The following is a 23,712-nucleotide window of genomic DNA, read 5'->3' on the forward strand; positions in this document are numbered from 1 at the left end:
TCAGAAAGTACTTTACCTTTATATTGAAAAGGTTCTGCTCTTTTTTGTTTCATCATATTTTTGGCAAAACTGAAGATGAGATTAGGGGTATGAAGTATGTTATACTCTGTGCTTGAAATATAATGCTTATATGCTTTTTGAATCCCTCGTTTAACAATATTCCGAAGTTCTTTAAATTTCTCATGATGATGTTCAGCGTGGGGAGCGTTATTTTTCCATTTTTGCCTATGATATGCTTTCTTCCTGATATTCTTTATAATTTCCCGTGAGAACCAGCTCGGAAATTTCTTCGGTTGATTTTTCGTTGAAGGTACATTCCAATTTACAACTCTCATAAGATTATAAATTTTTAAAAAATCTGCATTCCTAAAGTTATAGTTATATTCTGCTTGAATTGAATTTTTCGTGATAGATTTAAATTTAGTCATGGAAATGTCAATATTTAAAGCTGGGTGATGAATGTCTTCTGGTACTAGAGGATCGGATTCCCTCGTGACTGTTATGCCATTAACGTTACTTAAAATCAAATCTAACGTTCGTTCGTTATCATTTTTTATGTCATTGAAGCTGTTTAGTAGGTGGAGTGACATGAAATGACTCAATTCTATGCAAGCTTCGTTTGAAAATAAGAGATTGTGATCCGCCCCCTTTATCTCAGGGAAATTAAAATCCCCTGCAATAATAAGGGAAGACCCCTGCTCATAAAGTGATTCTAAAGTTTGATAGAAGGAACTGTATACAGATCGATTCGTATTTGGGGGAAATAGGCTACACAAATATGCATATTTATTTCGCTAATTTTTACTAACAAGTAATTTATCAGAGGGTCAATTACCGGAGTTTCAATTTCGATAACTCGAAAAGCCCTGTTTACAGCCAGACGTATGGAAGAGTAAATTAGTTGTTTTGAATGTAAACACCGTGCACTCAGCATAGATGGTGTAACTCGACGTGTCTTTTGTGCTGTACATATTATACATTATAATCGCAAGAGCTAGCCGAAAAGTGATACATTGTTTACATTTTACGCGGCCGCCATTACACCTGCACCGGTTGATCCGTTGAGATGTCAGAAAAGTAAACCTTTATGCACAAGAGATTAATGTACGTATCTGTGAGCAGCTTGTTGTAATATAAGCACAAAGGATGTAAGTTTCGAGTGAGTGGAGGTTTACAGTCTTCAGCTGCGTGGCGGCAGTAGAATGCATGTAATACTCGAAAATTTCGCATACCATACGGCATACTGTGTGAGGTGTTGTGACGTGGCCACCACCTTTGTTACCATGCACATTAGCGCCGCCATGTGGCTGAAGTCTGTAAACCCCCACCCACTCGAAACTTACATCCTTTCTGTTTATATTACAACAAGCTGCTCACAGAAACGTACATTATCCTCTTTTTGATTTGGTTTGGTTGATTTGGTGTTTTTAGTCCACTTTATGCACAGTAAGGCTAATCGGGACTGGAACTACAGTTTAAAGTGGGATCCGAACCACTATATGCCTCCACCGGGTATCGAACCCGGGACCCCTTGATTACAAGGCGACGACGCCTCCATCGGGGAGGCCCTACACACATTCTTTTCTGACATCTCAAACGGATCACCCAGTATTGTATGCTACAAAAAATGCTGTAAGATTTTAGAAGCAAAAATGCAAAACGAAATGCTTAATTCTGGGGTCTAAGGCTACAAGGAGTATGTTCGATAGCTAACAACGGTTACAGACAACAGGCTGTTTATATATATTGTACATTTTTATCTTCGTTGAATTTTTTATCTCTAATTTAATGGCGACGACGATACTAAATTATGAGAAAACGTAAAGCCACACCCTGCAAACTGCAGCATGCTTTTAAGGAATATGGGGATACAATCAGCCACCTAGCTCAACCTCTGAGCAGCTCCATGCAGGGCTATTGATGGAGGAATTCCCATCTGAAATCGCCCACTCCGGGAATCGAAGCAGGGTCTCCCGTGTGGCACCCTACCGAGTTTTTAAAACTTCTTTCATACCTTAGTTTTCATTGTTCTTGTTTTCTGTTATTCACTTTACGCTTTAATTTTCCAAAGGACAGCCAAACACAAACATTCATATCGCACCAAGGATTCGAACCCACTACCACTCTGCCAAGGCCAGGGGCGGCTGAAGATAAAATTTTGAACAAGGCGAGGGATTTCTGGCTCCCCCTTTACTTTCCACCTTGGTCCCTCTACTTCACACTCGCAATAAAACCTTGACCATATTACATATTTACTGTTTCAAATAAGAAAAATAATAGTTTTATATTTAAATACTTTAAGTATTACTGTTAAAGAATACGTTTATTGTAGGTATTCATTTATTTAGTACCTACACAATGCCATGAAAATAACAGTAATCTCTCACCTGAAATTGTTACATGACTTTATAATGTTTGTATAATGCGTAGAATTAAATTCCAAAACTTTAGTCCAATCAAATTAGAGTTTAACCTGGACATTCAAGAAAATGAAACGAAACTTCTGGAGTATGTAGTACTACTTGAGGTGTATTTCCCACAAAAAGTCCCAAAAAATCCCGTTGCGGGTTTCGGAGATATGACGTCATCAATATGGCCACCATCAGAATTTGTAGTGCAATCTTTAAACGGGTATAACATCTCACAGAATAACGATAAAACCTTTGTTTTTGCACCAAATGAAAGAAAATCGATTGCGTAATTTATCGAATAAAGGATATTATATGTACTAGGCACATTGTCTGAATTACGAGGAATAATCGGAAAAAAAGGTTACAAAGCATATAACTTTTGTTTTATTCACTGTAACGTAACGAAAATTTATGTGTAAATTAATAACATGTTTGTCTTGTTGCGAGTTTGAGGACTTAGGATTCTGACCATGTATACCCGAGAAGCGGACATTTAAAATGGTGACTAGTCTAGAAAATTGGTCAAGAGTAGAAGTGGTGCGGTTCCTGTGGGCCAAAACACTACACCTGCTGACATTCATAGGCAGATTGTGGAGGTGTATGGGGATGGGACAATTTCAAGGCAACATGTAGCGAAGTGGTGTCGTGCCTTCAAAGAAGGACGGACCAGAATTGTTAATGACAACCCTGGACACAGCGGTAGGTACCTCAACCACTGACATGAACTGTGCTCTTGTGGATGAGTGTATTCGTGAGGACAGAAGAAGAACATTACGCTTAATATCAGCTGAGCTGGAACTACCATTTGGTTGGCTGGCCACCATTATCTGACATGTGATGATGTCAAAAGAGCTGCCTCACGGTGGCTAGGAGAACTTGACGCGGATTTCTGTGCAACCGGTATGGAAAACCTCATCTGCCGTTGTGACAAGGGCTTGAACAAAAAAGGTGATTACATCGAGGACTAGTGTTGAGTGCCCTCCATCATCAGGTGTGTTGATCTTCCAGCCATGTCTAACCCATACGCCATAATAGGTTTTGTAACCTTTTTTTCGATCATCCCTCGTATATTTTAAAAAATGAACGTTTTTTTCGTAAATTACTTAATAATTATAAAGTACTATTCAGCACTTTCACATTATAATTGTAGAACGGTACCTAGCTCTATTCTCTACATTAACCATAATGGAGTCATTTGAGTAATGTAGTAGTTGTTTGCTAGCTGATGTACAGCCCTACTAGTGAGGTTGGAATGTAAGGAAAAGTAGTAATTATTTTACTTCTGGCGGAGAACCCAAGGAACACATCGCAATTCTGCACCCGTTATGGTTAAATGGGTTCTAAAATTGTCTCAAGTTCAGTTCACAAGATACGGATCTATACCGGTTACGGCTTGTGGGCTCGGACGGCTGCGTTATGGTAAGTGTACAGTGAGACTTACTCGATGCTCAATTGTTTGAAAACGCAAAGGCAGAAAGTGAAATGGTACCGTGGGAAGCAACGGAAACGTTTGAAAGCACGCAAGCCTTTCAGTTTGGGAAACAGCGCGCGCTCGATCTTCAACATCCAAAGGGGCTTCAGCATCCATAAGGAGCAGCAAGGTTAGGACGAGGGAAGTCCTTTCGATTTCGTTGTTGTTTTCCTGGAAAAAAATATTACCTTGCTTGCCTCTCCCTGGAAAAAATGCTGCGGATGTCCATCGTTACGTTATGCGCGATGTTTAATGTGATGGGTTTATTCTTTTGTTTACATTCTTGCATTATTTTTTCGTATTTCAAAACTCGTGAGGGGATCGAGACAAGGTCAAGAGTCGAATTCAGACCCCAGACAGCGGATACGTGCCCGATAGCGAGAAAGCTACTTCCTCGTCTCGTTTTGTTACAGTTACAACATTCATTACCTTTGCTAAGAAATCGATAGTAAATACTGCAAAATTCCCGTAATTTATGTGCCCTTTTGGCAGGGAAGTTACATAATATTAAAAATCAAGAGATAATACTTTTGTTTTTCAGTTAGGCGTAAGTTACTTGAGGAAATGTCTTTCAAACAGTTCCTCGCAATGGGAGTTCCCTCCTAACTGTACCATCGCAAGAACTTATTGTAATTTATGGACTGAGTTGTCTAAGTTTAAGCGTTCCTATTGCTTATTCTTACGTGTACAGGTTGTTTAGCATAAAAGTATATCGTCAACTAACTAAATTAATATCCGTGGTATACTTTTCGATTGAACAACCTGTAGCCTGCCCGCGTGAAGGAATGGTTGGCACATAGCGCAACGACACCAGGGGTCCCGGGTTCGAATCCTGGCCTGGGCATTGGTGTTTGGGAGTGTCCATTCATCAATTTCATCATATCATCACTCATCTCCATCTTGGCAAATCAGCCAAAAGTGGCACAAAAAGCGAAGTAAAATAAAGCAAATCAATCAATGTACATTGAACAACTTGCAGAATGGTTTGTAGCTTTAATATTGCCAACGCAGTGGATATAGTACACAGAATAGCGATGGTAGCGAGACGGCACGAGACTTGTTACCAGGAGTTTCTTACTCTGTTCTAAACCGGTGAATGCCTGTATCTCATATTGACCTATTCTGAAAGGGCAGGTCCCTCTCTCGTCTAATCTTCAAATACCGTATCAATCCCTAAGATTATATGTTTATTTTATTTAAGTCTCTCTGAACGCTTCACGTTGACCAGGGCATTCACTTGTTTTTCTCAGTTGTCTCAAGCCTCTGAGGCATGTTTACAATGCATTGTGTTGTGCCATGCAAACCTCCTGAGCATTCAGGAAACAGGTAATACTTCTGGTTATAGAGTCAGCGGTTTGCATGGTGGCAATTAATAACACGATTCGGCATAGAGGAAGAGCTCGATGGCCTGGTAATACAGAGGTGAGAGAAGCTGAGAGGGGACTGACTTTTGGGATTGAGTTGAGAGAGAAGAGGTGGTTAGCAGAGCAGGAGGTCAGTAGTGGAACAACGCTCTGGTCGACGAATTGGAGAAGCTAACAGAGGACTACGCTTATTCTATTCGTTGAACCTGAATCATGGCTGGGTGTTAGGATAATTACCTGTCTATCTGAAGTATTAAGTTGAATAGAATAAGCGTAGTCCTCTGTTAGCTTCTCCAATTCGTCGACCAGAGCGTTGTTCCAGAGCGTTGTTATTAATTGCCACCATGCAAACCGCTGACTCTATAACCAGAAGTATTACCTGTTTCCTGAATGCTCAGGAGGTTTGCATGGCACAACACAATGCATTGTAAACATGCCTCAGAGGCTTGAGACAACTGAGAAAAACAAGTGAATGTCCTGGTCAACGTGAAGCGTTCAGAGAGACTTAAATAAAATAAACATATAATCTTAGGGATTGATACGATACATAAGGTTAGTTGTTTATAGCGTATAACCGTACAAACTTTCACAATGTATGAAGATCATGAAGAGAAACAACTTTTGTAAATAATGTTGTTTTTTTCTATTTGACGCCTCATTTCGACGCTACCAAGCAGCGGCGGCGCCAGGATCAATCATCAAGGGGTGCTGAGGGCGTGCGGAAAGAAATGTAGGGGGTGCCATGCTGAAATAAGGAAAACCATGAAACACACATGCAATCTTTCAAAACTGGGGAGCAAGGTGCCAAAACGGGGAGGGGCAAGGACAGTTTAGCATAGTGCGGGGGTAAAAATAGCAAAAACGGGGGCAACTGCAACTCTAATGGCCGCAACTGATTAAAAAAAATTACTGACTGAAATGAAATTGTATGTGTAAAATATAATAACTTTAGATTGACATTCATTTTCCAGGCAGGCTGTGCCCCCCCCCCCCCTTTGCCTTGCCTTCCCCCTGGACTTTCTTTAAGTCTTATACTCCAAGGAAGTGGTCGTACAGTGGAAACATTCAGATACACGCTGCAGTCTTATTGAACTATGTAGTGAAATAAAAAATGAAATTATCCTTGTCTTTAAAAACACAATTTTTGAACATTTTCAATGTAACCAATGGAGGTACCAAATACATAGTACATTGTACATTCCGTCTGTCACTTCAGGACAAAACTCGAAGTGCACAGCAACTTCGTCCTCGTTAAAATCCCTTCTGCCGCACTATCCCCAACAACGAACTGTAAAATGCCTTCCTGAACATTAGGCCTCTTTCTCTTGAAAAAGCCTGAAATGGTACGTTTACTAGACATGTTACGTGGAACAAATACACAGAACGTATTAAGAAGAAAACTACCCTTCACGTTACAACTCGCGTTAAATGAAGGACTCGGGTGTAAAACATGGTAAGTGATATTTTGTTGATTTCTGAGTTCATTAAGAAAAAGGTTATTAGAAACTATGCTGTAGATAAATTGTTTTCGTGTGTGCAATTATCGACAACCACAAGCAGACCACTTGAAGAAACAAAGGAAGAAAAAAATCATAACAAGAATGCTGATCTTCATAGAGGCTGCCGCCAGTACAGGAAAGTATGTATATCGATATCGGCACCTGTTTCAGAGCTTGCTTGATGCATACAATAATAACGATTTTACTTCAGTACCTAACATTCGACGTTCGATATGACGACATGACATAATATGACACTCTAAGTGTTTTCAGTTGAACGTTGGGGGTTCAGAAGGGGGTGCGGAAGAAAATTTAGGGGTGAGCGTGCTACCCTCGCGCCCCCCTGGCTACGACCCTGCTACCACGTCTATAAGATTTAAATTTTATCCTGAATATATGCAAGCGCCATGCATACTTCACAGTTGTCACTGATGAATCAACTTCCGTGAAATAAAATTTTTACACTTATATGAGAAGTTAGCTTATTACGTCTGAATCAGTCCTTCCGTTAGAAAATATTCTATAGGTTAACAGTCTCAAACGAGATTGGGAAACTCAAACTATAAGTTTTGTGTCGTTTCTATTTTGCACAGGTCCTTTTTTATTATCTCTCTTGTGTTGTGAAATCTCGATGTTTAGAATGACATTTTAGCCTCGGTTTCGCTCTCGCCTCAAAAATTTGACAGGACATCAAGACTTGTCTGCTCTCAGTGCCATCTCTTGTAGAAGAACATAATCTCTTGCAGGGATATTTTGCATTCGTTCCCACAGGTTTACGGTTTACAGTGAGAACTCAGTATGTCACGTTTTTGATAGATTGATTTGGTGTTTTAAGTCCACTTTATGCACAGTAAGGCTAATCGGGACTGGACCTACAGTTTAAAGTGGGATCCGAACCACTTGTGCTTCCACCGGGTATCGAACCCGGGACCCCTTATATCCCGTTTTTGTATGCGTATGTTTTAGTATCAATAAATTGTGCAACTTCATAGAAGGGCAGTTTTTTAAACAAATTTCACCAACTATCAATGTCACTACATATAAACGCATGGCCTGGAAGGTATGAATTTCATTTTCGTTAGTACCGTTAGATGGCAGTGAAATCATAAGTCGAAAATTATTATTGTAAAACGAAATTTTTCCATAAAATTATTCTAGTTTAACTTAAATTTTTTGTACATATACGTTTTTTATTAATATCCGAAAGCAATTTACGTCATGCAAAACAACATTAGTTAGTAGCCCTCACTGGCTGAGAATATTGCGTAAACACCTAAAATATCTAAAAATATTATCTGTACACATCAGTCGTGACATCAGAATGTTCTCTGTAGGTCCACCATTTCTCCGTAGTTCGATGCTAATTTTCTCTTAGGTGTAGGCTATTCGGTAAATTAATAACTGCTTGGTACAAAGTTCGTTTTTGGTTAGGATATATAGAGGAACGACATGTTTATTTTCATTCTTTACCTCTCTAGGTTAATCTCAATTATTTGCAGAATTAAAAACCGATGAAATTTACGATGCGACAGATGCAAAGGTTCATCCTGTATTCCTGAGTTCATAGCTTGTTACGCTAGCCACCACAAGGGATGGTTCAAAGTTTTCTTCACACCACCTTGTCCTTCTCTCTGACCCCCCCCCTCCCTAATGAAACCCCTCGGGAGGGTTCAATACATTTCCGATTCATTAATCAGTTAAATGATGCTTGAAATTTGTTCATTTTGTTTCAAGTTTAGACAAATTATGTCTACCACTATTTTTATTATTATTAGGGCTACCAGATGACAAACTTTAAGAACGGACATTTCAAGATTCCACAAAAGATTTTACAGAGGTATTATACTATGTGTGTTTCTGTATGTGTGTGAACAACCCCCCCCCCCATCCCCACACACACACACACACAGACATATATATATAAATCAAATCAAAGGAAGCAGCGGAGTGTCGCATATTCTTAACCTCACGCGGCGCGGCAGCGACAACAAGAGACGCAAACGTCCCACAATTTTTCTTCGTTGGAAGAAAAGATTTTGTCTTTGCGCTTGCATGTGTTGTATTTCCTTATTATGAAATTGAACACGGATAGAATATTAACAATTATTTACAAATATAAAATTTTGTTACGAATCTTGAAATTGAAGCGGTTGTCTAAACCCCAAAAAGAGAACATTTCCACATTTTCCTATAAAACCACCCCAGATCATTTTTAGGACCCGAAATAGAGGACATATCCGGGAAAAAGAGGACGTCTGGTAACTCTACTTATTATGGCCATACGTCTTCTAAGACGTACTGTCACCCCTGTGGTCTTGTAATCAAAGGGTTCCAGTGGAGGCACATTGCACAGTGGCTTACACCCATATTATCTCTCTTTACTAAACTCCTAACAGACTATCAACTTACAGCGTGGAAAATATAAAAGAGTCTTAAATATATTAAGGTAAAAAAAAGGTAAAGGTAAAGTGCTCCCCTGTGCATAGCACCACACCATGTTAAGGTTTATGAGTTTGTTTTTACGTCCACTTCACGCTCATGAGCTCATCGATGCTGAAGCTACTACGGCTTAAGTGAGATCCGAACCAATGTGCAGCAACACACATCCATCGGATATCAAATCTCAAACTCCTCCATTACAAGGCGATAGCATTAACAGTACTTCATCGGGAGAGCCTTAAGTATAATAAACATATATGCATTCAATAATTAAATCAAGAAGACTTAGGTGGGCACGAATGGGAGAGGAAAGAAGAGTTTACAGGTTTCTTGTTGGAAAACCTGATGGTAAGAGACCAGTAGGAAGGCCAAGACGATGATGGTGGGATAACGTTGAGATGGACCTAAAGAAAATCGGTAAGAATGGAAAAGATTGATTGATCTTGCCCAGGATAGGGACAGATGGATGCCTTGCGTTACTGCAGCCAAAACCTTCGGGTTTCAGAAGGCTGGAGAGTTAGTTACTTAGTTAGACACTCGGCATAAATTTAAATTACTATCCGATCAATTAAGATGTCCCTCTCACTGTGAATCATGCCAAGGTAGCTTTTATGATAGAATATGATGTTCGGCTTGTCAGATTAAACAACGGGAAATTCACTTTTGATAAATCAGTCATCATAAATGATAGAGAGCTACGTGCCAGCCGTGGTTAGCATACAGCGCTACGATGCAAAGAGTTCCGGGTTCGAATTTGGGCACAGGCGTCCTTAGTGAGTGTTCCTGCATCAGATTCATCAATCAACCTTATCGTCGTGATTAGCCAAAAGTGGAAGAAATGTGAAAAAAATAAAGCAAAATCAATCAATTAGAGATCTAGGCGTGTGTGCGTATGTCTCTCTCTCTCTGTATGTATGTGTGTGGGGTGGGGCGGTGTGTGCATGTGTGTATAGAGGGTATTTCGTTCGGTTCAACTCTCCGACCCGAATTGTTTCAATTTCTCAGGAACTATAACAGCAATTGCTAATGTTGGGAGGAGAATCATGGCTAGGTTAAGGTAGTTAAAAGAACTGCGTTCAATAGACATTTTACTGTTAAGTGTCAGCTTTATGAAAAAAACAAAGTACTCCCCTGTGCTTTTGCACCACGCCATGAAGGCGTATAGGGGTTGTGGAGTTAGGGCCCCACACGTTCTTGATCACGGCCGAAGGTGGGGGTGATGTGATCAGCACCACGCCCCTGGCCGCCTTTACCAACCCCAGAGTTCCTTCAAGGTACCCACTTTATAAACGCTGGGTGGGCGCCGGAGCCGCTTGAACAGGTGGAAAAAATCCAGGTTCTTCCCAGCTAACTCTCTCGCATGGTAGTTAGAATCCCTAATTACTTTTTATTTTATTTTAAGGAATGCGCCTATGCGGAAATATCCCCGTCGTTCACCATTTTCTCAACTTTCACTAATATCAGTTTTTACTATATTCTCAGTTTTCTCAATACGGACAAACACATGTATCCATGTCCTAGACGGGATTCGAACGCGGGACCCCTGGCTTCGTAGCGCGATGCGATGGCTCCTCCGCCACGAAGGCCGAGCATAACGACTGAGCTATCGCGGCTCATAAGAAGCTAGGAGTCCTAGCTATAAATTCTGGATAAGATGTTGTGTTGGTTCATTCAACTATATAATATTCAAATTCAAATACATATTCAATAATTGTGTACACATGGTCAAATGGAAGAAAAGGTTCCAAAGCCTTATCTTCGCCATGTTAAATAAGACGAAATACATTCGCTGGACAAGTGTGTTATGTGAGACCGCCGATCCTTAAGGTTCTCGAAATCGAACCAAGGACATCGCCTTGAACACAAAGCTAGTTCAGAAACTCATGAGTAGGGCTCTGAAGTTGAAGACCTATAAATTGCCAAAAAAATACCTAGAAATATCAAGAAAACGATCTAAAAACGGAAAAAAGGACGTATATATGTGATCCAAATTAATTAATAACTTCAGTTTTAATTACATATTTAATGAATAAAAAAATACAAAATTCTGGTGGTATGGAACACACAGTGCGAAAAAACTATATGAATGAAATGCATCTTTCAGTAAAAAATGTTTTTCTCTCGTTTCAGGGATGGTTCAAATATATTTCTTTCTTTCTTCTTTTTTATTTCTTTACTACAGAAAGGATGTGTAAGAGGTGATGCACTGATGATGATTCGAATTGAGAATGGGCAGTAAAAACGTAGCCGAAAGAAGGCGAAGTTGCAAAAAAAACCGTTAAGACCTAAAAAAAGGATAAAAAAGGACCAATAAGCCAAAAAACGCCGAAAAAGGCAAAAAAGGACAAATAAAACCCACCCTTTTCTGGCCTACAATGACCCAAAATGAACATATATTATGTTGGGCCTCGTCTTCGGACACTAGGAAAAAAAAAGGATTTTTCCTCAACTTCCAAGCCCTACTAATGAGACATCCTATGTGTATATTTCCTATTTGTGGCTGTTGAAATACACTTCCAAGGTGGAGTGGTTATATTAGTGGGCCAAGAATCTAGGTAAAAGGTAAAGGTAGAGTTCCCCGTACATATGGCACCGTGCAATGAAGGCACATTTAGGAGATGTGGGGGTACGGCCCAACACACACTTGATCTCGGCCATTTTTCCAGGTGATGTGATCAGTATCAGGCTCCGACCGCCTTTACTCTCTCAGGTACCCATTGATTTGAGGGCTGGGTGAGCCCCAGAGCCGCTTCGTGTGTGATAAGACGTAAAGAGTCCGACCTTAAATCATCCACTCCGGGAATCGAACCGCGGCTCCCAAGAAGCTAGGAATCTTAACTTTAAATCCTGGATGAAACGCTGTGTTGGCTCGTTCAAGAATGCCATTCAGTCACCCTGATAGTCGCGATTAAGCTTGAGAGGTAGAAAGCGACTATTACCACAAGTAGAAACACTAATCTCCTCTGAGGTCCTCACTAAAACGCGAGTATAATATTGCATTTATAGAAACATCACTCCGAATTCACTGTAAATGAAAATGCTGTGCAAAACGAAAAATCACATTGCCTCAAACAAGAACTTCAAATCTGCAATAAATCACACCAACCCTTGCTGGAAAACCAGACGGAATAACAACCACTCTTCACAATAACGATGCACAATTAAGCACGGTTCAACGCAGCAAAAAGCACTCGACATAAACACAAGTACTGGATTTCACACATCAGCGACTATGGGAGGTAAGTGTAGCTTAAATCCTTTCGCTAAATCTGCATCACAAACAAGATCACATATTCATCACACACAAATATAAATATTCACATCGCATCACACTCACCGCTGTAGATAGCATCGTTTCAGGACCGCTTTGAGGTATCACATGCGCACACTAATGTTATTTTATGTATATCTTAAGTTCGCTCAAATGTTCCAAATATGGCCATTTTTCCCATCCACCTTTCGCTTTTATACGTCTCCCCCTACCACCAATCAGTTCTGAGGTTTCGAACTTCCCTCTCGCCGAGCCAATAGGAAGCGTTTGTGCAGGTGGATTGTTGGGAAGATTTGGGGGGGGGGGGGGAGGGGAGATTAAAGAAAAAAAAGTTAAGCGTCGTGTGAACAATCTGATGCGCTGGATAATGAAACTCAAGGCTACTGGATTTCCGCCGCGTGGTTGGGTCGTCACTCCGACAGGGTCAGACTTCGTTCCGCTAGTGGAAAGCTGCACGTTACAACCCCCCCCCCCCTACTCTCTCCCCGCACGCGTGTTTTTTTTTTCAGGGGAAAATGAGCTAAAAGATACGGAATTATGTAAACCAAAACCCAGCATAATAGGGGAATAATTGTTTCCTCTTGGTTTGGTGACAATGGCTCTACGTGCTAAGCTGGACCAGGTCTATTGTCTGCTTTTCCTGTAAGCTTCCATATACTAGTGACGTAAGCTAAAGAGACAAATTGTGAATGTGCCGCACGCCAAATGAAAGCCTGGCAAAGTACACTTCATAGGCCAATTGCGATTCTATCCAAAACACTGAAAATGAGCGCTAACCGGGAATCGAACGCGTGAACCTTGTACAATAAATCAACAACATTGTCTACTACTCTATTAATCAGTGGATGGATTTTCCAATGAAATGTAAAGATTCATGGGGACTGAACTAAATAGAATATAGAGCCTCCCCGATGGCGTAGTGGTAACGTCGTCGTCGCCTTGTAATCAAGGGATCTCGGGTTCGATACCCGATGGAATCACATGCCAAAGTGCTTCGGATCGCTCTTTAAACTGTAGGTCCAATCCAGATTAGCCATTCTATGCATAACGTGGACTGAAAGTAACAATTCAATCAATCAATCAATTCAATAAATAGAATAGAAATCATAAGGATATTGAATTCATTTAATAAGTTCTGAAAGACAGAAATAAATATGTCCAGGATGTTGTGTACTATATATATACATTCACACACACACACACACACGTGTGCGATTGTGATTGTGATTGTGTGTGTGTGTGTCCTTCTCACACTCTATCTCTTTACCTCATCCTGACTCTCTCTATCTGTTCCTTTCACTTCCTTCCTTATGCCGGCCTCCGTGGCGGAGTGGTTAGCACAGCGTTCTTCGACTCCAGAGGTTCCGGGTTCGAATCCAGGACTGGGCATGGGTATTCGTTGTGAGGGCCACACGGGTATCCCTTATCGCACAACGCGATACCTACCTTGAGTTCTAACGTCACTGGAGAATGCTTTCACTGTTAGGCTAAATGTCTAAGTTGTTACGTTAGGCATGCTAGGTTTAGTTCTCTCAGCATAAATAATACATTTATAGCGTATTTATGCTAAGAGAACTAAATCTAACAACGTAGGCATTCTGCGTCTAACGTCAGAACAAGAAGTTGGTATCGCCTTGTGCGATAAAGGAGACCATCTGTGATCATTCAGTGATATTATTTGCTGTAATTAATTTCGTTCACAGCATTGTTGCCACAATTAGTGAGCACATTTCCCCTTTTCATACATTGTGTTCTTTGCGTTCTTTCATATCAGAAAACTCGCTCGAATTGACCTTGTTATTTTCATAAAATTTCAGTATGTATCTGTCTATTCCTTTAAAGTGCGTCCTCTAATATATGAGAGTTTACTAATTTAGTTAGTGTTACTGTAGATTATAATGCATTGACAGTACAAGTTATATAAAAATCCAATAACTTGTCAATGCTAAGCTTACTTGATTAGCCAATATTTCAAAGTATTGTATCATTGAGAATTCTTCCGAAGGTGGTGCCATCTTTGGAGTAAATGTTACTAATGCCTGTCATTATGGTCAGTGAACCTTGACTGTGGCGACTCCCAGGATCTACGCTTGTTGCAGCAATTCGCCTCCAATGAGCTATGCAAGGGAGTCACGGACTATTATCAACGAATTATGTAACTTAATTGTAATGTAATGAAAGGAAACCCCTGCCTACACGCGCGAAATGTGACTGAAGAAGCGTATATGATGGAAAATTAGTATATATTTGTTATTGTTATGGGTTAATTGTAGTTAGGAAACGAACTTTCCAGTTGCTCTGAACTTCGCATTGAATTCTGCTGTTGTGATCTGAGTGTATCTAGAGTTCTTTCTTGTCTTAGTATCTTCGAAATCTGTTTGTGATAACTCTCAAATTTGTGTATACATATTTTCTCTCTTGTAAATATTCTTAATATTGCTATTTCCGGTGTCTTACTATCAGGTAGGGTGCCAGAAAACTTGATCGAGAGGACGGTGGGTATATATTAACACACTAGGATGGGCAAGTAAAAATTTAGACTTTTTATTATATTTTTACACATATTTTTCCTGCTTCTTTCACATGAAAGAGTGCTTTTCCTTAAAATGTGTACATGTACACATACGAATCATGCATGTACATGTACGAATGGGAGAGGAAAGAAGAGTTTACAAGATTCTTGTTGGGAAACCTGATGGTGAGAGACCAGTGGGAATGCCAAGACGAAGATGGAGGGATAACGTTGAGATGGACCTAAAGGAAATCGGTAAGGATGGAAAAGATTGGATTTATCTTGCCCAAGATAGGGACAGATGGAAGGCTTGTGTTGCTGCAGCCATGAACCTTCGGGTTAAAGTAGGCTAGAGAGTTAGTTTGCTATGAGCATGTAACAGACAGTTTCGTGCCAAAGGTCTACTTATGTTATGCATAAGCATAAGTCGTTTTCAATATTATTTCCAGAGAAGGGCAAATTCCAAAAGCCTGCCCTTCGAAACACTGCCTGAATTTGAAGTTCATACGTCCTTGCAATAACCATGTACCCTTCAATATATATTTTAAAATAGATAAAACTACCCCGGCACATTGCAACTTCCCGTGAAGGCATATGTAGGGGGTTGGCGGCAGTGCCCACACATCCACAATCACGGTCATTTATGAAGGTGATGTGACCAGTACCATGATCTGACCCCCAGGTACTCGTTTCTTATAGCCTGGGCGAACCCCAGAGCCGCTCCATTTCTGGAAAAAAATCCCCCTGCAATTATCCACCTTGGGAATGGAATCAGGGTCTCCCGTGAGCCAGTCAGACACCATAGCAACTTAAAAAAAATATGTTCGCCCAATTTCATGAGCAACATTGAATTGAAACTCTTTTAGTGTATTTCACTGTACACTGAACTCGTGTTGCAATTACCTTAATCATACATATTGTTACAGTGACGGCGATTGGGTTCCAAAACCGGGGGGGGGGGGAAGGTGCCAAAGACAGTATATTTCACTTTGTAGATAAGGTTTAGCATACTGCGGGGGCAAAAGTGGCGAAAATTCAGGGGCAACTGCCTCCCTCGCCTCTCCTCTAATCGCCGCCACTGCGTTGTTATATAATGCCCACGTGCGTCGGAATCATTTGAACATGTTCCTCAATTAATGCAGATAAATTGACATTGGTACATTTTGTACTTCTCCAGAGGCACTGCAGCAACTGCAATGGAAAGTGATTAGATTGGAAACTCGAAGCAACTCTAAAACCTTGGCCGATAGAAAAAATATGTATTACCTTCCTTGACGATGCAGTGAGTTTATCACTTACCGTGTTCCGCGAGTGAATTTCTGGTAAGAATGTGATTTCTTTGTTTTAATATAGCGGAAAATTTCTGTATGGGTTTAACATGGGGCATTTTCTAGAGAAAAATCAGGGCACACCATTGAACCTCGAACTCTGCTGGCGGGCACTGGGAGTCACTGTTGGTAGTGTTGCCATGTTCCACGTACAGCTTTACTCCGCTGAATAAAAATCTGTATAAAATCGGTTTCGCAATGTGAATTGAAAATGATAATGCATTTTAATTTGATTGATTGATTTAGTTTATTTTACTTCGCGTTTTGTGCCTCTTGGCTAATTTGCGAAGATGGGGATGAGTGATGAAATGATGAAATTGATGAATGGACATTCACAAACAACCAAGCCCGACCGGGATTCGAACCCGGGACCCTTGGCGTCGCAGCGCGATGTGCTAACCACTTTTTTTTTTTTTTTTTTTTTTTTTTAAACTATTACATATTATTGTACATGTTTACATTTTTGTCATTATAAAGTTAACATTACATTTAGGAAATTTGCATATAACATATCTCTTTTACAACGAGGGATCATTTGGTATTCCTGGTGCAGGTGATTGATAAATTGGATGTGAAAATCTTGTTGCCTATATATGGATACAAAAAGGGCATATTGGCCTAAGAGCCATTGTACACTGTGGCGTTTTGTTCTTGGATAATATGCAAAGGAAGGATACAAAAGAATATCTACTGAAATGTTACGTTCTGATGTACGACAAATTGTACTCACAAGTTTTTTGATATATAACCATGATTTTTGGATTATTTGACATTCACTAAGCTTATGCACTAAATTATCTTGTACATTACATGTAGCACATATTGGAGTATTTACTAATTTTATATCATAAAGTTTAACTCCAGTAATGAATATTTGGTGTACAATTATATACCAAGCTGATCTGACTCTTAACGTAAGGTGGCGGGCCTGTATATTATTCCATACTTCCCGCCAATTGACTCTTGGATTCCGATCTACAATTTTACACTGTTTTTGTGATAGTGAACACAGTCTTCTATATATTTTTGACGTCTCTTGCGTTGGAAGGATTGGAGATTGTATTAAAGCGTAACTGATATCCACTATTGTATTCTTAAAATACCATAATCTGTCTGGAAGTCTTGTAACATCAATGGGGGCCTCCAATTGAATGTTGTCCAAGGCGTGTCTCAGAACTTTACTAGTGAGGCTGTTTGGGTGTTGAATCAGTGTCGTTACATCAGCTTGTATACGTAGAGCCTGGCTTTTATATTCCACGTTTACAAGGTTCATTCCCCCTTCTGCATAGGGTAAACAAAGCGTTGCGTGATTTACCCTCAAGATTTGACCGTTCCAGACAAACCAGTTCACAGCACTCTTGAGCTTAAAAATATCCAGTTGCCTCAACGGGAGGATTTTTGCTACATACCACACCTTGGAGAGAGCGTACACCTGTACAAACGTCACTCTTGACTGTATACTAAGTATTCGAAATTTATTCATTTGTAGAACTGCTTTAACACCATTTATCAGTCTGTCATAGTTTAACTGGATCATTTCTTGAAGGGAGCGCGCGAATATTATTCCAAGTATTTTTATCGATGGAACAACATGAAATTATCCACTCTGAGGGTAAGTTATATTCGGGTTTAAATGCATAAGAGTTGATTTTTTCTGATTTACTGTGAGCCCCGAAAGGGGACCAAATTCCTGTAATACTTTAGACGTTGCAGCAACATCAGTCTGCGTATTTATTAATACATTGACATCATCAGCATAGGCCAACACCTTGGTGTTTATAGATTGTATGGTGATGCCTTGTACTTGCTTTTCTAATGCAGAAAGGAGAGGTCTCAATGAGATACAGAAAGCTATCATCGATAATGGGTCACCTTGTCTTACTCCCTGGTGAATAGGAAGTTCTCTTGTCATAAATCCATTCATTTGTATTTTGGATGTTGCGTTACTATAAAGGCTTTTAAATGCTGACAAAAAATGTCCACGTATACCGTACTTTTGAAGCACATTAAATATGTAATCATGGTGTACCGAGTCAAATGCTCGTTGAAAATCTATTGCTAATATAGCATTATCATGGTTATTGCTATTGACTCTATAACAAGTAAGCACTTCACGAAGCGTTTGTAAGACATTTGTAATTTTCTTGTTCATACCAAAAACATATTGTGTATCTCCAACTAGTTTTTCTACATAAGGCATAAGTCTGCCTAGCATACAGCGAGAGAATATTTTATAATCAGTACATAAGAGGGTAATGGGTCTATATTGACCAACTTCAGTGGGTTTCACACATTTTGGTATTAAAACTATAATCCCAGTATTCGAGGATTTTCCCATTTTATACCTTCGGAACACTGCATTTATCCATTCAGTTAGTGTTTTTCCCATCAACGTCCAAAATGTTTGGTAGAGTTTGTTTGGTATCCCATCCAGACCAGGTGCAGAAAACGGCTTCCCTGACTTAACCGCACGGAATACTTCTTCGCTTGTGTAGTCGTTATTTAATTGCTCACGTTCCTCATCGTCAAGGACCTCGGACAAGGATTCCAATTTATTCGTCAAATCTACATTATGTGTTATTGGTTGGGAAAATTGATTCTCAAAATAGTTGTAAAATCTGTTACGTATTTCCGGGGCTGTTGTTATTTTAATTTCAGAATTGTCGTTTATTTCGCTAATAAATTGTCTTTTCGCATTGTGTCTTTCTTGCAGCACATGGCTTATAGATGCAACCTCCTCTTTATCAAAGTGGGGGAGTCTGCTGCGAATTTTTACACCTTGTCGTCTTTCAGCTGTCATCCTGAGCAGTACAGCTTGTACACGTTTTACCTCTGTTTGCACTTGTTTCCCTTCAGTGGCTTCATGAATAAGTTCACGCAGCACACGGTAATAAAAATTATATTTATTATTCCAGTCACTAGAACGTTCCTTACAATAACTAAGACAAAACCGTTTTATGCCCGGTTTAAGAATTTCATCCCACCAGCGAATTATATCACTTTGTCTGGTACGGTGTGCTTCCCATACATTCCATTGGTCCTGAAAGGCTTGTTGGAAATTTGCATCTGTAAGGATAGAAGCATTTAATTTCCAGTAGCCATACCCTCTCGGTACTATTGGTATATCCACATTTATCGCCATGATTACGGCACTGTGGTCTGAAAAACAGGTGGGTGTTATACTAAGCGACTTGATTTGTTGGCGTAAATGTGGTGTTACATAAAATCGATCTAAACGGGAAGCACAATTATTACGAATGTACGTGTACCCTTTCTGTCCAAAATATTTGTCATTCCATACATCTGTAAAATTAAACCCATTTACTAATTTTTGCAAAGAATTGGAGGTATTAAAGCCAGGTCTTTGGTCCTGCGGATGCAGGACACAATTGAAATCGCCCGCGCAAATTATATGTTCTCTTGTACCCTGCATTTCAGTAGCGACATCCGTCGCAAAAAACGCATCCCTCTGTTTCCTAAATTGTGTCCCTGAAGGTGCATATAAATTATATACCCAAACATTAGCTATTTTTGCTGAGATAATTCTACCATTGGGATGGCACATCACATTTGTAATCGGAACGGTGTTACGTACTAACAGGGCTGTTCCCGTCGCTTGAAAGGTCGCATTATTATAGACTAATATGTTTGGGGGGAGGTTAAATGCTGTTATTCCACATTCTTGAAGAAGTGCTATGTCTAAAGATGATTGTAGGAAAAAATCTCCTAGCGCCTCCTGTTTAGTGAAAGATCGCATTTTGTTAACATTGATCGTAGCTAAACGGAGAGTAGTCATCATATATACAACTAACAGAAATTTAAGAACTAGGATTACCCAACACTGTGAATTATACATTTTGCCCAGGGGACACTAACATTCGTACACTGTTTTTCCACTCACTTCCATGCACACGAAACGTAAACCTTGCATATGTGCACGGTACCTCGTGTAAACACGTGACCAAGCATCATATACCTTTACTCATTTTACACATGCTATTTCTGACTTTCATTTTTACTTGCACCCACACATTCACTAGACACACTAGGGGAAACACTGAATTTGGATCCGATCACAGGTTGTAAATCAACACTCGGGGCCAAATTTGTCACACTTTGGGATCTCGTTATACGCACTGGGGAGGGGGCTATTGCCTGCTGCTTCACGTTCTTCTTGTGGTGGGGGTCAGGTGCCACATTTTGTTGTACTTTTTTCTTCTTCAACTGCTTCTGTTCCTGGAGTCTCTTCACATTTGATTTTCTTTTGGCATTGTCCTTAGTTCCTGTTGTGGTTTCACCAAGCTGAACCTTGTTTTGTTGATCTTCCAGTGTATGGGATCCTCCTGCTTCGTACATGTCAGTCTCCATTTGAAGATTACTCGTAGTGTCAGACTCGCGCATCGCTTGATCAGTTGTTGCCAGACTGTCAGTCACCAACACGTTATCCCGTACGTCACTGTGGAGGTTGTCTAAAGATGCCACCTCTTCCGCCCACGATGTGCTGTGGATAGACGCAGGTAGAGGTGTTTCCTTCGTAGGGTCCATTTTGTGTTCTAAAACATCAGCTTTTTTCGGCTCTATTTGCAGATTTTTATCGCGTTCATTGTTCACACTTTTTTCGTGCAACTGCATTGGAATTGGCAACACTGTAAATTGTGTGTCAGCCTTTATATCCGTCTCGTGCGCTGAACGTTGGCTAGGTGGTCTATGTACCTTTGCTGCATATGACTGCTTAGGCTGGATATCTACAGGAGTAGCACATGCTCCAGTATTATCTTGCATCACTCGCTCACCCATAGCACCACGTCGGTGTGGACAAAACCGTGCTGTGTGTTGAGTGTCTTCACATATTTTACAGGTAGGTTTCTGTCCATAATATGTTACCCAATATTGCATGCCCTGTATTGATACATAGGACGGGATTGGCTTATTCAGAACCATTCTCACCACCTTAATGCCTGTACGAGTTTTATAAATATGCTCATCCGAATATCGCTCGTCCACCGGAGGGGTCTTAATTTCACCATACTGCGCAAGCACTGTACGGATATGACTATCGGTTATTTCCATTGGTATAACATGTAGTCTCACTAGTGTAGTTGTCCTATCAGCCCAATCTAATCTAATTTCATGTTCATCATCCTCATCACAATACACTAACTTCCCTTCAAATTTATTCATTAACTGTTCGCCTAATAGACGCGTCACTAGCTTAATATATACGCACTTACGGTATTGGTCCAGTTCAATACTTAATACCTGGTCTTCAGTCAATGCAAGAGTATCCCGTATCCAACGATGAAGCATCAGCGATGATGGGCACTTCTTCACACTTGAAAACCATAACTTTAGCGTATTTACACGACGGATTTCCATTTTCCTTCAATTTAACAACTTTACGTGACTTGAAAATTTACGCGTTTCGCGTCGTCTAGCACGCCAGAGTCCCGATGACTCACCGGTTCACGAGCAGAGGCACGGCGATGTTGCTCGCACGGGCACTTCCGCGGAACTCTACTCGGCCACAGGGTCGGGCGATAATGCATTTTAAAAACAGATGCAAAGAGCTTCAAAAAAAGACCAATATAGTACTTGTAGTTCTTTGGCAAAATTGAAGATAACGTTTTCTTGAGGAATTGTGAGATCCTGAAAATTAATAATTGTGTTTGAAACCTTTCTGCCTGCACGCTACTAAAATTTCATAACGATGGGACAACCAGTTCTTGATTTATAGAATTTCAAAGATAGCAATCGTTTACAAAACTCAAAATAACCGACCCTTTTTTCTTCCTCTTTCACACTACTGTCGTTCTAATAGGGCATTTAACATTGTATTACATTGTACGAATTATATTACACTAGAATTAGGCTAAGTAACTAGACCTGATCATTTCAATTCTATTAATATACATTTATTTGCCTTTGTATTTCTTCTGCCCTTGTTGTAAGTGTGCCCAATTCGAAGACAAGTTAAAGTTCCAAGTTATCGCTTCTGGTAGACCCTGTATATTAGTTTTCGACAATTAAAGGAATAATGCAATATTTCTTGATCTATCGATTTCAAAATATCGATATTGTAGTGACTGTCGGTAACAAATCAACATAGAAATATGATATTTTTTGGAGTGAAATGCCCATAAGGTAATAATTTTAATTATCTCAACTTTAGATTTTTTGCGGCTTCAGACTTTTATGCATCCTTGACTGCTAACATGAATGCATATACATGAATACATAATTCATATGGAAATTAGGTAGATTAATGCATACCGATCTTTCACGGAGACCTTCTTTCTGGTAACTATCCCAATTCCGCTTGATTGTTTCTTGTTATTACACTAAGAGGTCAATAGATGGCACTGGTTTGATGCATATCATAATACCTTCTCAATTGGCACGACGGAACAAAATATTTAGAAAATTACAAAGAATACGAACTTAAAAAATGGTGTAACGAAATATTATTGAGATGCTAAATTATTACAATATATTATGCTCTATCTTAAGTTATTTGCAATGCTTTCTATACTTAACAAACTATCTTATTGTAAATTAAAGAATTATTTTATTTTATTAAAAAACAATGTCTAGGATCCCTTTGACCGATGTTATGATTGCTGGGTGGATATAATAATAATACTAATAAAATTGTCTTTTAAAAAATAATAAAAACATTCTTCATATGTAGATAAATATTATAAAAAGGTGATAAATAGTCGAGTTCAATGATATGAGACGAATAGAATATGTTGCTCGTTAAAGATCATAAAAACTGTACAAATTTATGTAATTAATCTGTAATAATTCCTAATTGAGTGTATTTTAATGTTTTTTTTATAATTATTGCATGCTTAATGTTCACTCTTGTTAGTGTTAAACTCTAACATTTTGTCGGCCTCCGTGACGGAATGTTTAGCACAGCGCGTTATGACACCTGGGCATGGACTTTTTGTGAGTGTTCGTTCATCAATTGCACTATATTATTACTTATCCTCATCTATGCGAAATTAAACCAAATCAGTCAATCATAACTAACGTTCTCTTCTTTAATACAGCTATTGGTTGAACAACATAAAAAATAAACTGTGTGGCGCTATGCTCGTCGTCAGTACCTAGGAAGGGAACAAGTTTGTGTCAAGTGAACCCCGTATTTCAATATAGGCTACGATATCTGAGATCGCAGAACGGATTAACTGCCTCTCTGCGCTAAAACAACAACAGGTGAAGTATCTGTACATCAGCAAGGTAGAGATGTGACGGGCTGGGGTTCGGCAGACCGGGCTCTGTCTCTTCGACTCTACCACCCACTCACCCTTTGGAGGGTTCAAGGGAGGAGGCTTATGGTGGGAACCTATCTGCCGGTTGTCGTGCATGGGACAAACACAACAAATTAAAAAGGTAAGGAAGTACGAAAAGC

General features: G+C 39.7%; 1 protein-coding gene across 1 annotated transcript in view; it reads right to left on the reverse strand.

The window, feature by feature from the left end:
* LOC146002559 (uncharacterized) overlaps positions 1–12,724 on the reverse strand; it is a 128,000-nt gene extending 115,276 nt beyond the window's left edge. The window contains exon 1 of the mRNA XM_083140490.1: positions 12,522–12,724. Within this exon, the coding sequence (XP_082996616.1) occupies positions 12,522–12,536 (15 nt within the window). The 5' untranslated portion in view covers positions 12,537–12,724. The remainder of the gene's footprint in view (positions 1–12,521) is intronic.
* Between the last annotated feature and the right edge of the window lie 10,988 nt (positions 12,725–23,712).

Source organism: Lepisma saccharinum, chromosome 18, assembly GCF_977018435.1.
Source record: "Lepisma saccharinum chromosome 18, izLepSacc3.1, whole genome shotgun sequence".
Taxonomy (NCBI): domain Eukaryota; kingdom Metazoa; phylum Arthropoda; class Insecta; order Zygentoma; family Lepismatidae; genus Lepisma; species Lepisma saccharinum.